The sequence below is a fragment of the Piliocolobus tephrosceles genome, chromosome 3 (assembly GCF_002776525.5).
Source record: "Piliocolobus tephrosceles isolate RC106 chromosome 3, ASM277652v3, whole genome shotgun sequence".
NCBI lineage: Eukaryota > Metazoa > Chordata > Mammalia > Primates > Cercopithecidae > Piliocolobus > Piliocolobus tephrosceles.
In genome coordinates, this window is record NC_045436.1 from 24,123,927 (window position 1) to 24,140,155 (window position 16,229).

The 16,229-nt window shown below is 39.9% G+C and overlaps 1 protein-coding gene and 1 pseudogene across 2 annotated transcripts in view; one reads left to right on the forward strand and one right to left on the reverse strand.

The window, feature by feature from the left end:
• CPE (carboxypeptidase E) overlaps nt 1-16,229 on the reverse strand; it is a 128,691-nt gene that overhangs the window by 19,419 nt on the left and 93,043 nt on the right. Inside the window, exons 2-3 of the mRNA XM_023228558.2 lie at nt 15,450-15,646; nt 12,241-12,408 (exon numbers count right to left, since the gene is read on the reverse strand). Coding sequence (XP_023084326.1) covers nt 12,241-12,408; nt 15,450-15,646 — 365 coding nt within the window. The remainder of the gene's footprint in view (nt 1-12,240; nt 12,409-15,449; nt 15,647-16,229) is intronic.
• LOC111553650 lies at nt 8,705-9,740 on the forward strand (annotated as a pseudogene). The gene has a single exon (XR_002735026.2). The product of XR_002735026.2 is annotated as a nucleophosmin pseudogene (transcript).

The window sequence follows — 16,229 nt, forward strand, 5'->3', positions numbered from 1 at the left end:
ACAGATATTCATATTTCAATAAGTTCAGAAGGGGCCAAATCACGGTGGTTTGGAGAATCATTGAGGACTTCAGGAAGGAAGTGGAACCTCACCAAGTCTAGGGACGAATAGAGAGAAATGAGTGGTAAAAATAAAGAAGTTGGGAGTACCCGTGGCCCATCTGTTGGGGGTAAGGAAAATACTCTTTGGGAGGGAGGGTTGGTTTTACTGGGAGTTAGGAGGCAAAGCCATGCCAAGGCAGACTGTATTCCTGTGTTTATTATCCACCTAAAAGTGTTTAGAGTGGCTTGCACAGTGTGTACCATATATTTATAGGTTGATACAGTCATAAAAATAGTATTGAAAAATACATATCAAAATGTTAATGGTGCTCACTGAAGATTGTAGGGTAATGGATTCTTCTTTCTCCTTATTTGTATGTTTTAATTTTTCTAATAAAAATGAATTTTGCAATAGAAAACTTTTAAAAGAAACTGTTCTTGAAACAAATTGAAAGATACAGTCCTAAATACACAAAGTTGTGTGAAGCTATCAGGTTTAGCCTATTACTAGTTCTTACATCATACACTATTGCCTATATGCAAGTTACCAGTATGTTCAAAAGCAAGCAAGTAACTTCTACAATTTGATAAATTCAACTAAGTTTCCCTTTGATTAACAGAATCTTTTAGGCTGACTAAATCCTGAGACCCTTGTGTACTATAATTATATATTTAACTGACCCACAGAGAAGACTTCGGAGTACCTTTAAAATTGAGCCTTTAATAGAAACTAGAAACAACTGTGGCCTTTCTTTAAACTTTCCATTTAAAGATTATAAAGACAGCTCAAATATGATGCTCTATAATTAGATGTCTTTGGTTCTTAAATTATGATGAAGCGCTATTCAGTTTTCTTCACAACTCTAGCTATTAAAGTCAGGGTAAACAATAAATGGCTGGGTATATTTTAATTGATTCTGCTTTCAGGCCAAGGCTCATGTACTGAGCCCAGATAACACTGGAGGTGACCAGGCTGAAGGGCTCAAGAGCAGATGACAAATGACTTAGAGAAAGAATTCTGGGAGAGCAAGAGAGAGCTTTTATTCAGAGAGGTTCAGAAGAACCAGGAGAGCATGGATCTCGAGCAAGTGGACGTGTCTCAGGTACCTCCAGCATCTAGAGGGCTTTGTAAGAATGAAGTTCCTTCCCACCACCCGCTCCTGAAGCACACACACCCCAGGCCTGGATCAGCTCACATGGGAATATGAATTTCTTTTTTTTTTTCTCTCACAACTATACAAAGGAGGAGGAATCTGCATTTCTAAGCACTGATTCCCTGTTCCACCAAACAGAAGAATATATCTTGACATTTAAGAACCTCTATAAGGGATACAAATACAGATAATAGGCTGAGAAGGGGAAGAGGGTAGAGGAATGTATAACAACAGTAATGAAATGAAATGCCTACTATATCTTTTGTACCATGCTGGATCAAAACACTGTCTCATACTTATGGACAAAAATGTAAAAAGGCGACGAACCAGACACAGGCAATATCACCCCATGATGATGAAGTAAGTTTACTAAAGATTTAGTGAAAACTGACCTTGCTTATGTTCCAAAAAGGGACTAGTCCTTAATTTTCATGTATTTCTCTTTCATTTACCTCTATGAAAAGAAGTCACATTGAGTTTGTTTTAAATAAAAGCTCTTATTAAAAGATAGTACCATGAACATGCCTCTTTTAAATAAGTGTTGCCTAAGCCAGAAATACAAAAACATCTAATATAGAGATTATGCAAATATTCAGGATCAGCTGGGGAAGGAGAAGGTAGTGCTGGCTAGAAGTAATGGTGCTTGCACAAAGTTGACAATCAAATACCCTGTCAACATGAGTTGATTTCACCATTCTTCTATGATAGGTGGAAGGAATTATTTTCTCCATTTCTCAGATTTAACAGAGACAGCACAGGCAAGTCAATGCAAGCAATGGGGAAAGCTTGTAGGCTAATATGGGGCCTCCGCTTCCAGAAGTTTTCCATTTCTGTCTCAGCCCCCATGGTTTATTACACAGGACTGCCCTCTTTCACCTGGGGTTACCCCAGTCTGCTGCCTTTCTGGCTCTCTCTCTCTCATGAAAGACAATTTTCAGGCTGAAACAGTGATATGTATCCATGACTCAGAAGCAGGAAAGCCTAAGTCACTCACTTATCAGGTTCTGCCAGGGTCCTCAGCCTTTGGTAGCCTTTGTCTCAGACTGTTGCAGTAGGTAGCTAGCCAGACATGAGCAGGGCAGGAGAGGGCCCTCCCCCAACACCAGGAATGTCAGGCAAACATTAGGTAATGAGCAGGAGGTTGTTAAACTGCCTCTCTAAAATAATAATTGGTTGCAGCAGGCACCAGGGAAAGGCAGTCTCCCAACAGATTAAAAAACCTGAAACTGGTGATCAGCAGATTCCCAATAAGATCTCAGGATCTGGGCAAATGGGCTCATGCATGTGCACTGAGAGGCAAAATGGCAGAGTTTAACTGGTATACGACCTTCCTCTAGGAACACTGGACTGGTAAGGGAGGAGCACCTCAAGTGAGCATGTGCACAACTTCAGTAAACACACTGTGCACGCGCCCCTGACAAGTGTTGCCAGGCCACTGCACATGCAGACACCCCAACGGAGGAATTAGGGGAAAAGGGACATAACCTCCCAGAAGCATACGCATACCAACCTATAAAGCTTCAAGTCAAAAAGTCAAACAGGGCACTTGATCTCTCAAGTTGCCCACTTGGCCCACTTCCAAGTGTACTTTACTTCCTTTTATTCCTGCTCTAAAGCTTTTTAATAAACTTTCACTCCTGCTCTAAAATCTGCCTCAGTCTCTCGCTCTGCCTTATGTTTCTCAGTTTAATTCTTTCTTCTGAGGAAGCAAGAATTGAGGTTGCTGCAAACCCATATGGATTCATCACTGGTAACATACTTTGGTGCCACATGACTTGGATATGTTTCCCAGTGGTAAAAGACCTCTATGCCTCACCTCCTTTGGCTGGAGGTGTTCAACCCCTGTATGCAGTTTCCTTCTCTCTTTTTGCCTCCTGCTTACTGACCAACCCCTAGAACAATTCTTCTCAGCCACAGTGGCTCTGCTCCCCACAAGCTGATCACTCAGTTCACACTAATGAGTGGCTCGTAAGGGTGGAAGGAACTTGGAGTTCACACCAAGTAGAATTGAGACACTAATGGCCCTCCTGGACAGGAGGCTCACAAGAGTGGTAGAACTAAAGCCTACTGTGCAATGTTTGGGGTTTCCTCTGGTTTTTCAACTAAAGTTGGCTCTTTCCCCAAAACCACAACCTATTCTCCTTTTTTCTCCACCTATTCACCTCCTATTCACCTTTGTATTCTCAAATGGCCTTGTGCACCAGCTAGACCATCTGCCTTAGAGGCAAGTCTGCTTGTTTGCTTTCATGTCACATGCCATGTAACTTCTTAAACACACAATCATTGTTATTTGTGTGCCCATGGCTCTTGCTGCATTTGTGCAGCAGCAAAGACATAGGCTCCCTTGCAGATATCCCCTGAGATTTATACTTGTTCTTACCCTACCAGCTCAGATGACCTCCAACTCGTCCCCTGTCTGGTGGCATATTGCCAGGATAGATACAAATTGGAATCCCAGCCCTTAGGACTCACCATATACTTTTTGTTCCTGTTATGCTCCAGGGCTAAGTTTTCCAGTGGCTTTTGAAGCACTTTGTCTGCCTGCACAGGGCCTCACGGTAGCCCTTTAAGGATCTCACTTGCCTGCTTTTTTTGAGTTAGTGCCCCTTTGAAAGGAGGGAAAATTCTTCCTTTGCCATTTATGAGTTCTTACCTCAAGCCCCAAGTCCTCCAGAGGTTACTACTTTATGTCAAGAGGGCAAATAAACGTTGCCATTTCACTAGCATCTGAAGGCTTTCAGTGAGTTTTATCTCACTTCCTCCCATTGTCTCCATTTCTCTAATCATTTCCACGCCCTTCTTAACATGCATCAAGACCATCAAGGTCATATTCGAAGGGAGGGAAATCCAGCCACCTTGTGGCAGTTAGCTGAAAAACAGGCTTCTTATCTATTTAAAGAACATGGGAAGGAAATCTGAAAAAAGGGATAATCATTTTGTTGCTACAAGAGTCACCATAAAATGATGGAGACTGTTTATTCCAGTATCTCTTCTGTTCTCAAGTGAGTAATTGTATGAGATGGAACCAAGGTAATAGGTACATAGTAAGACTGGTTCATTCCAGAACCCTAATGACAAATGGGAGATGCCTATGCAGGATAACAGGAAAGTAAGAGGGGATGCCTTTGTTTTCCTTTTTCCTATTTTTCTCCTCTGTTCCCTCTTTGCAGGTGGGCAAGCACGTCTCTATACCATGGGATATGCCCCTCAGATGCATCCCCAAAACCTGGGAAATGTTTGACTCCCCCAAACCTTTAAATAAAACAAAACACAACACAACAAAACAAACACCATTTTTCCTTTGTAATACAGCTTGGCCTAAACATGAACTGGGAGAAAATACAAAAGTCAGCCTTGGAACCCAGTGCCTTTATGCAGGAAATCCTCAAATCAGCCTCCTCAGTATTTTATAACTGAGAGCAGAATAAGGAGGATAGAAATAAGGAGAAGGAAAAATGTAGAAAGAAGAGGGATGCTCAACTATTGGCTGCTTTTTATAAGCTCTCCCACCCCCATCCAGGTTGCCCTAAAAACACTCCTTCAGGTAACTGCCATTGATGTGGGAAGCCAGGCCACTGAAAGGCAAACAGCCCCAATGAGACAAATGAGAAGAAGCCAAGCATAGCTTGCCCCCTCTATCACAAGCTTAGCTACTGGAAATGGGAGGCCCTGAGGGCCAAAGGGCTCTGGGACAAAATCCCAACACCTAATGGCCTTGAGCTGAAGGGGGTTCTCTGCTCTGGCTGGCTTCCAAGTCATCGACAAGACAAAGCCAAGAGAAACTCCTGGAGGGGTAAAATTATAAATTTCCCTTTGGGATTTAAGAGCTGCCTACTCTATGCTAATCTCCTTATGTGAGCAACTCTCCTCCAAATTCTGCCAGGTAATGGGGGCAAATGGCACCTCCTCCCTCCAAAAGAAAAGATTCACTCTCTTCTGGGCAAAAATATGCCTTCCAAGATGGGTGCCTGATTAATATTTACCCAACCTCTAAATTCATCTTTTCCTCTAATAACTCTATTTCTCCTAGAAAGCTACCTAAATCTTAAATAACTTCACCCTAGCCAGTCCTACCTCATGGATAAAGAACTAGCCCACATTTATTCAGACAAGCCCCAGCAAAAATCTAACTGAGCAGTCTCTTGATGGGGGATAACCTCTACAATATGCAGATAACCTCCTTCTTCTCTGCTCCTCCTTCACAATCCTCACACAGCAACATAGAGTACAGACCTTAACTTCCTAACAGAAGGAAAATGACTTTAATCTAATTCAAAGGTTATAAAGAGAAAAAGGTATTTTTGGTAAGGAAGATTATAAAGAACAGAAGTTTTATATGAGGAAGGATCTTGTACAGTAAATTCTTGTCCTAAAGTAGAATGACTGGTTGTTAAAAAGAGGGATGTTTAGGACAAATCCAAAAGTCCAAGCATGTCATAGTCTGTGTAAGTTGTGAAAAGATTTGTGAAAGGGAATTTATTTTTAAAAAGTTATACAGTTTTAAAGGTTATTAAGCCTACTAAATGCTTCATAAACTGCTACTCTGACTCTTAACTGAACAACTTGCTGCCTTTAAAGCTACGTAAGGCCTGGGGACATACAGAGTTAGCCATGTGTCCTAGATGCTGGAAAGGGTCAAACCTTTTCTGCATTTCTATCTAGTGTCCTAAGCTCCAAACCTAGTGCATAGTCAGAATCACTTACTTAGCAGGTTTTTCACAAAAAGTAAAAGTTGCTAAGAGTTAACAGTGTAGCATATTCTTGAGAATACTGGAAACATTTTACATGCAAGGCATGTAAGGAAAGTAGAATGTGGTTTTAGTAAAAGATTATAAGAAGGCATGGAAATGTGGATTTTTTTGGCCTAGTTTAGAGAGTTAAAGGATTTTTTTAAGTTAGATAGGATAAAACTGAATGTTTGAGCAAGTTGTGGAAGGTTTGTGAAAGATTAATCTTGTAAAAAAAATCTGTGCATAATCACATTGGCTAAGTTAAAGGAATGTTATTCCATTTTTCCATAAATTGAAAAGCACAACAGAGATTTAGTAAAGCATTGATCTACTCTTTATAAATGTGTTATTTATATGTGTTCCAAAATTATGCAAAACTCCTATAATTCTGATATAACTTAGTATATATTATCGGTAATAATTATAATTGTTATGCTACATAATTGTGTGCCACAGAGATAACAAACTTTCTTGGCATCTGTGTCTTTGACTGTGGCTGCCCTAAGACTTTTTCTCATTCACAGACAATTGCTGTCTTGTTTTAATCCTCTTTAAAAGGTGGCCTTTATAATCAGCTATAGGACTCTGACAGGCACTCTTGAATGCAGGTTGCTGATAACTTTAAAGATTGTAACATTAGAATATAGAAAGAACTTTCAGGACTCTCATGGAGAGCTGAAGTGTTCATGAATATCAAGCAGAACAGGAGTTAACTGCATGGACTAAACTAATTAAGAAGACTAAAATAATCCTTTTGTGACTTTTTGCTTAAAACATTGCTGATCCTTTGTTTTTCAGTCAAGAAAACTTTCTTTTGAGCTATTTACAGCTTTTAGAAATAAGTACTCCTGTAAACAAAATTTAGAGCCTATTTCTCTCCACCTGATTTCTCCAGAGTTTGGAAACTATTTGTGAGTATTCTTAACTTTTGGCAACACAGTTATTTGCATAAATACAATAGTAATCTGTTTTCTTTTGCAAAAGGGCACAATTGGAGAAACTGGTTATTTTACCAAGGGTTTGACTGGAAAGGCATGCTCTACTTTAAAGAATCAAATTTGACTTATAGAGCCAATAAAAACCCCTTGGGAAAACTGGCCTCATACCTTGTCTACACAGTCCCTGTACAGTGTTTCTGATCCATGAGGAGTAAAGAATGTCACTTTCTGAAAGGCCTAGGAGCCCTAAGTTATCTTGGGACCTCAAGGGGAGAGGAATTTACCCAACTCATCCCGGTATTTAACGGCAGAAACCCATGGCTGGGCTCAAGGCATTTAAGAAGTCTTATCTGAGATTCCTTATGAAACGAAGTTTCATCAAAGCCAATTTTAAAAGGAGCTTATATGGCAAATAATTATTCTTGCTGTGCTTTATGCAAATAATCAGATCAAGTATGATAAGACCAAAGCTTATTTTGCAAACAAATCGGTCCTATCATGATTTTGTTTTTAATAAAAATGAGGACTGGAGAGAGAAAAGTTATATTTCAAGAACATAACAGGTTATAATCTAATAACTTGGTATTAGATTATATTCTCAGCAGTTGTTTTTGAGTTTTTATCTGCAATTTAGACTAATCCTGCTTATTCCTGTGAACCTACCAGTGATCTCTGGCCGCAGCTCAGAAAAAACAAGAGGAATAGGTAATGTAAACCTCTGGATAAATATTCTAATTCTGGGAACACATTGGAATTGGCTAGTAACCCCATCCACTCAAGTCTTAGCAGGCATGACAATAGCCACCAGTTACCTGAGTGTATTGGCAGCCTCAGGATTTTTTGGAGTTGTCCTCACCCCCTTATTTCATTTTGACATTCTTCTAAATCTAATAAACTGATTTGTCTCCTCTTGCCTTCTGGCCATCAAGCTCCAGATGATCCTCAGTGAAAGATACCATCCTGTCAGTATTCAAGAGTCACCCGTCTACAGAGGACCCCTAGACTTCCCATCAATGAGACATGACAGAGGCAAAATCCCACCCCTGTCTCCCTCAGGCCTGGCTGGATACTGTTTTCACCAATCCATGAAGCCATCTTACTCTGACAGCTAGCAAGAGGTGAAGACCCACAAAACAACCACCACCACCCCTCTATCAGCAGGAAGCAGTTACAGAAGACTGACGTTTATCCATTTTCCCCAAGTAATTGAGGACTTGGACTCTTGAGGGGGAAAATGTTGTGGTAGGTAGGTAGTCAGACATGAGCAGGGCAAGAGAGGGCCCTCTGACCACCAGGAATGTCAGTCAACCATCAGGTGATGGTCAGGCAGGTGTTAAACTGCCTCTGTAACATAATAATTGGTTGCAGCAGGTGCCAGGGAAAGGCAGTCCCCCAACAGACAGAAAAGCCTAAAACTGGTGATCAGCTTCCTGATAAGATGGCAGGAATTGGGCAAGTGGGCTCAAGGATACTAAGAGGCAAAATGGGAGGGATTAACTGGTATATGACTTTGTAGGAACACTCAACTGGTAAGGGAAGAACAACTCAAGTGGGCATGCATACAACTTCAGTAATCACACTGTGAAGATAGTGCCTACCAAGTGCTGGGAGGCCACCATGCATGTGGACAGCCCAGCCCAAGAGGAGAATCAGAGGGAAAGAGACACAACCCCCGCCCACTCCCTTGGAAGCATGCCAATGTATAAAATCCCAAGTCAAAGGTCAAACAGTGCACTTGAGCCCTGGTGTGATTCCATCCTGCACGGCTGTTCTCTGGAGCAGCATTCGTTTATCTCCATCTGCCTTCTCTTCTCTCCCACCTAAGTGCGTGCCGCCACCTGATGGGAGATTCGATGGACATGGACATGAGCCCCCTGAGGCCCCAGAACTATCTTTTCGGTTGTGAACTAAAGGCCGACAAAGATGATCACTTTAAGGTGGATAACGACGAAAATGAGCACCAGTTATCTTTAAGAATGGTCAATTTAGGGACTGGTGCAAAGGATGAATTGCACATTGTTGAAGCAGAGGCAATGAATTATGAAGGCAGTCCAATTAAAGTAACACTGGCAACTTTGAAAATGTCTGTACAGCCAACGGTTTCCCTTGGGGGCTTTGAAATAACACCACCAGTGGTCTTAAGGTTGAAGTGTGGTTCAGGGCCAGTGCATATTAGTGGACAGCACTTAGTAGCTGTGGAGGAAGATGCGGAGTCAGAAGATGAAGAGGAGGAGGACGTGAAAGTCTTAAGTATATCTGGAAAGCGATCTGCCCTTGGAGATAGTAGCAAGGTTCCACAGAAAAAAGTAAAAGTTGCTGCTGATGAAGATGATGATGATGATGATTTTGATGATGAGGAAGCTGAAGAAAAAGCACCAGTGAAGAAATCTATACGAGATACTCCAGCCAAAAATGCACAAAAGTCAAATCAGAATGGAAAAGACTCAAAACCATCATCAACACCAAGATCAAAAGGACAAGAATCCTTCAAAAAACAGGAAAAGACTCCTAAAACACCAAAAGGACCTAGTTCTTAGAAGACATTAAAGCAAAAATGCAAGCAAGTATAGAAAAAGGTGGTTGTCTTCCCAAAGTGGAAGCCAAATTCATCAATTATGTGAAGAATTGCTTTTGGATGACTGACCAAGGGGCTATTCAAGATCTCTGGCAGTGGAGGAAGTCTCTTTAAGAAAATAGTTTAAACAATTTGTTAAAAATTTTCCGTCTTATTTCATTTCTGTAACAGTTGATATCTGGCTGTCCTTTTTATAATGCAGAGTGAGAACTTTCCCTACCGTGTTTGATAAATGTTGTCCAGGTTCCATTGCCAAGAATGTGTTGTCCAAAATGCCTGTTTAGTTTTTAAAGATAGAACTCCACCCTTTGTTTGGTTTTAAGCATGTATGGAATGTTATGATAGGACATAGTAGTAGTGGTGGTCAGACATGGAAATGGTGGGGAAACAAAAATATACATGTGAAATAAAACTCAGTATTTTAATAAAGAAAAAAAAAAAACAGTGCACTTCATCTCTCAAGTTGCCTTGCTTGGCCCTCTTCCAAGTGTACTTTACCTCTTTTCATTCATGCTGTTAACTTTTTAGTAAACTTTCACTCCTGCTCTAAAACTTGCTTTAGTCTCTCACTCTGCCTTAGGCTTCTTGGTCGAATTCTTCTGAAGAGGCAAGAATTGAGGTTGCTGCAGACCTGTATGAATTTGCCACCACTAAGAAGGCCAGCTCCCACCTGTAGGCTCAGCCCATGTTTCTGGAATGAATTCTATATATAGGCTGGGGAGTTTTTAAAAGTTTAGACCGATAATCTAAGACTCCCTGTCTCCTGGATCCTTTATCCATCATCCCAATCCCATGATGAACACTTGTCTGGATCCCTGGCTGCTTACTTGCAGTGGCCCTCTTTTTCAAATATTATGATTTGTTTGCTGAGCTGGATTGTACTGCATGTCATAATCAAATATTAATCATAATTCTTACAATCAAGTGATCAAATTCTAGAATCAAAGGAGAAAACATCTGTATAAACTAATAACATATATAAAGCTGGATGTAACAATAAGCCTATATTGGAAGTATAGATAAAGAACATATAAAAAAAGGAATCTGTCTTGAAGAGTAGAGGATGACTTCACAGAGGGATTGGCATGGAAGGAAAGAAAAGAGAATTCTAGATAGTTGGAGCAGCAACTCATCTGAAGACATAAAATTGTTAGAAAACGGTATGTTTAGGAGCACAAAAGAGTTGGTATGAGTGAAGTCTATAGGATATCGAAGCCAGGTTAAGGAATAAACCAGCTGGCAGCTTCCAGGGACCAAGGGGTGCTGGAATGACCCAGCAACTAGAATAAAGTGGAGAAATTGTACTTTGTGAGCTCTGACTTAGGAAAGACACTAGACGTCGTGGACACATGAGAGCAGAAATACCCAGAACAATAGAGAAGGAACAGAGGGCTGCTGACAGCAGTTCTTCACCTTTCCTCTAAGATGGGCTCAATTTCTCCTCCAAGTAATTGACAACAATATTGGTTCAAAGATGCACCAAATGTTGAGTGCACATGTACATGTGTCCACCTAGCCCTGAGCTACATAACAGAGAGTACCAAAAAATTACACTGAAATGTTAATAAAAGTTCCAGGTGCTGGCCTCAAGAATTTTATGTGTATTAAGTCATTCAATCCTTATCCTATGGGGTAGATATTATCACTTCCATATTACAGATGAAGAATCTGAAGCATAGAGAGGTCAAATAACTTTACAAAGTTCACACAACAAGAATGAAGCCATGACTTACCTCTAGAGTGGCTACCTCTAGAGTCTCCACATTTAACCGTCACATTGAGTTTTCACTTTATCTTCTGGGCAGTGGAGAGCTGGTAAGGTTTTTAAAGCAAAAGAGCAATAATTTGTGTGTGAATGTCACTCTGGAAGATTGAGAACTTGAGAAGGTAGAATAGAGTTGGGAGAGGCTGGACATGAAACACGAGTAGCAGGCCACTGAGCCAGTCACAGCAGGAGACCACGGGGGCCTGAGCTGAGGCAGGGGAATGAGTTTGCAGAGGAAGGGAAATGGAAGAGGTATCAGAGAGATCAAGCCACTGAGCGGTGGTAACTGGTGAGGAGTGACAGAGATGGAAAAATCAAAAGCTTTGATGATTGGGATAAATGAAAGAATAGTGGTTCCAAGGGAAAATATTTGTTTCTGGACAACCCGAGCTTGAGGTTTCAAGTTCCACCAGTTAAAGGAACCCAAGTTAGCTGCTAAAACAGAGACATAAAGCTCTGTGGAAAGTCTGGAATTAGAGGCACGGATCTGGGAGACCTTGTGTAACAGACGACGCTGAAAGTTCAGGTAAGGAGGGAAGCCCAGGGAAGCAGATAAAGGTATCAGATGAGACCCCAAAGATGGCCAGCATTTAAACCCAGGTAGAAGAAACAGGGAAAAAAACTGAGTAGTGATTTGAAAGGCAGTAGAAGAGGTAGGAGAAAGTAGAGTTTTGTAAAGCAAGGGAGGAAAAAGTTCTGGAAAAGAGAAAAAGAGCAACAGTGTAAATTTGGCAGGCGGGGCTGATCAGATGAGCTAATAAAGGGTCTCTGAGAAGGTCATGGTGACTTTCCAAGAAACCTACAACTGGGTTCCTCCCTATATCTGCACCTCCAACTCCTCTCCACCTATGGACCAATTCTAGGGGCCAGGACTAATCTCACGGCACCAGCCCTTCCAGCCTTGACTTTCAAAGCCACAGGTAACCACTCCATACGAGCTGTGATGTTACTCCTCTGTCCTTCATGATGATGAAGATATTGGAACATATTTCCTTAGGCTAGAGATGAACCCAAGAAGACTATCCCGTGGTCACTACCTTTGTGTTTTGATCCACAATTTTCTTCATATTTTTCAACAGATGATTATTTGGACCACCTTCTTTCTCATTCACGTACACTATCCTATCCAGGTCTGGAAAGTTCCGGTTCAGATCTATTCCCTGGGCATTGCTTCGACCCACAAACCAGTCTTTGAGTTCACCAGGCTAAAAAAAAAGTCAAAGAGACAAAATCATCAGTTGCTTATTATTGTTGTCACTTTCTATTTAAGGTCTCTATCAATGCTCTTTAAAATAACTCTTAAGATTATTTATTTCAACAATGCCCTCCCATATCAGCAATTTTACTACTTTAGTTATATAAACATGAAGATATCAAATTTAAAGTACAGTGATGGGCCGCATCATGACATTTCTTACCACGACTGACAGACTATACAACAGTGATCCCATAAGATTATAATGGAGGTGAAAAATTCCTATTGCCTAGTGACATTATGATGATCCTGACCCTGTGTAGGCCTAGTCTGATATGCGTGTTTGTGTCTTAGTTTCTTTTTTTTTTTTTTTCCTAAGAGGGTCTCACTCTGTTGCCCAGGCTTGGGTGCAGTGGCATAATCACAGCTAACTGTAACCTCAAACTCCTGGGTTCAAGTGATCCTCCTTCCTCGGCCTCCCAAAGCACTAGGACTACAGGTGTGCACAACCATGCTAGGCTAAGTTTTTATTTTTTATTTTTGCTAAAGACAGGGTCTCGCTATGTTGCTCAGGATGGTCTCAAACTCCTGGCCTTAAGCAATCCTCTCCTCTGGGTCTCCCAAAGCACTGGGATTACAGATAGAAACCACTGCACACAGCCTGTGTCTTATTTTTAACAAAACAGTTGAAAAACTAAGAAACCATTAAAAGTTTTAAAAATAGAAAAAAAGCTTGTAGAACAAGGATATAAAGACAGAAAAGATTTTTGGACAGCTCTACAATGTGTTGTGTGTTTCACGCTAAGTGTTATTACAAAGAGTCCAAAAGGTTTTTAAAGTTTAAAAGTTTATAAAGTAAAAAAGTTACAGTAAGGTGGCCAGGCGCAGTGGCTCATGCCTGTAATACCAGCACTTTGGGAGGCCAAGGCGGGTGGATCACGAGGTCAAGAGATCAACACCATCCTGGCCAACATGGTGAAACCCCATCTCTACTAAAAATACAATGCTGAGGCAGGAGAATAGCTTGAACCAGGGAGTCGGAGGGCGCAGTGAGCCGAGATCATGCCATTGCACTCTGGTGACAGAGTGAGACTCCATCTCAAAAAAATACAAAAAAAAAAGTTACAGTAAGATAAGTTTAATTTATCATTGAAGGAAGAAAAATATTTTTTATAAGTTTAGTGTAGCCTGAGTGTACAGCGTTTATAAATTCTATAGTAGTGTACAGTGGTGTCCTAGGCCTTCACATTCACTCACCACTCACTCACTGACTCACCCAGAGCAACTTCCAGCTCCATTTATGGTAAGAGCCCTATCCAAGGGTACTGTTTTTGTCTTTTATGCCGTATTTTCACTGTACCTTTTCTATGTTTAGATATACAAATAGTTACTAGTGTGTTGCGGTTATCTACAGTATTCAGTACAGTAACATGCTGTACAGACTTGTAGCCTAGGAACCGTGGGCTGTGTCACATAGCCTAGGTGTATAGTAGGCTACACCATGCAGGTTTATGTAGGTGCACTCTAGAATGTTCACAAAATGACAAAATCACCTAACATTGCATTTCTCAGAACACTTCTCCATTATTGAGAGATGCATCACTGTACTTGTTATAGGTATTTTGAAAATATGTTCGATGAATAATATTTTAAATGTTAATAATAATAGAGATATTTATCATTAAATTTCACTATATTCACTAGTTATAAATGACCTATTTCAAAGCACATCATTCTATAATTAGATTTAAGCAAAATATTCATTGCCTCTGTAAATCACAGCAACCTATTTTTTAGATATTTAGAAGAATAAATAACTAAAGATTAGAAGCTTAAAATGAGTTTAACATGCATTATAGACTAATAACATGTCTCCCTCTCATAGTCTTCATGAAAAAATATGAGCCTAGAACAAAAGTTCTAGGGCTTTATGGTTTGAGGAATTTCTCTCCAGTTTAAACCCTTCATTTATCTAATGGTACAATCTGGAAAATTATTCCAAGTATTTGTTTTATTTTATAATGTGAATTTTCTTGTTTTACTGTTAAATTATATCAAATGATATAGACATATTTCCACATTTTTTAACTCATGGAAGCTTAGATATCTTAGAGCGAGGAATAAAAATCTATAAGACAGAAAATAGCAATGATAATCTGTTGCCTATATGTCTAAAACTTCTGAATATGACCTTAAAATATTAAATAATTTAATTTTATATATTACTAGAATTTTTCTCTCATAACTTTAGAAATCATATCAATTTTATATCTATTTACAGAAATTCGCTGGGTTTCTTACAATGTCAAACTATGCCATTGGATCTTTTTAACTGTAGATAAACATACTAAATATTAACTTGAATGTGTTCTCATGTTCCCATAGACTAAGAAAAGTATTTTAAACTGTAGAAAACAGCATATATAATGTTCCCCACCCCTGTCCAATAAAATAGGAACAAACACCATATATCTTCTCTTAAAAACGCATTACTTTCCAGTTCATCTAACAGCGAAGATATATTAAATTATTTTTAGTTAAGAGGTAGGGTTTTTGCTTGTTTGTTTTTTAACTTTACTGAGCATATGTAAAAACCAAGTAAACATCAGTAAAACATTATTCTGGCCAAAAGTATTTCTTCCTTAAATTCAGTAGAGGGCGCTGTGACACTAGCTCACCCACATACACCCATGGCGTTACTCTTCAACAAACCGCAGTTATTTTTCATATTTGTAGATTTTTAAAAGAAAACTTAGCTAGTCACAAAAGTGGATGAATAATTTATTGAAAAACATAAAACAGAACACTATTTGAACATTAACTTCTTAACACAATTTCTGATTTGCAGTCTTTACTGGAAAAACTCGCCCATCACCCCTTTCATTCTGAGCTGTTTTCTTACCAGTGAGTTGAATAATGAATGCATCACTTATGCCCTCCACTGCACCATCTTTAAGCTTTGTGCGAGGGCATAATTTTTAGATAAACATGTATGTACAAACATACAGAAAATGAAGAAAGCACGCCTGATCTGAGCTGCCTGGCACTCACCTGAGACGCTGCCTTCTCAAAGCCATCTGGGTTCAGGGAAGGCATGATGTGAATGCGGGTACTATGGATCAGGTTGACAATTGTCTCATTCCCCTTCTGGTATTCATTGCATAGGTACTGTGCCAAGAAAATGAGCAGTTCCCGTCCAACAGCCTCATTCCCATGCATATTCCCAATGTATTTAAATTCAGGCTCACCTAAAAGATTAACAATAGATAGTTTGGAGATGTTTTCTATGACATACAGTGCCAGATACATTGTATACCTACAAATGTATTATGAATACCTGATGGTTTTTTTCCTCCAGCAGCGATGCCTTTAAAAAAAAAATCTATCTTAGACATTAAAATACCCCTTCTATCCTTCTATTCCTCTCCTCCCAGCTACCCACCTGTTATGGACTGAATTGTATTCACCCAAAATTAATATGTTGAAGGTCTAACATCCAATGTGACTGTATTAAGGAGGTAATTAGGGTTAAATTAAGTTATAACGAACCGTGGAGCTCTAATCCAATAGGACTGTCATCTTTATAAAAAGAGGAAGAGACACCAGAGCCCTCTTTCTCTCCTCTGCACAGAGGAAAGACCATGTGAGAGCACAGTGAGAAGGCTGACACCTGCAAGCCAGGAAGAGAGGCCTCACCAGAAACCAACCCTGCTGCCACCTTAGTCTTGAACTTCTAGCCTACAGGACTGTAAGAAAATAAATTTTTGTTGTTTAAGCCAGCCTGTCTGTGGATATTTTGCTATGCCAGTCTGACAAGACTAATATACCATC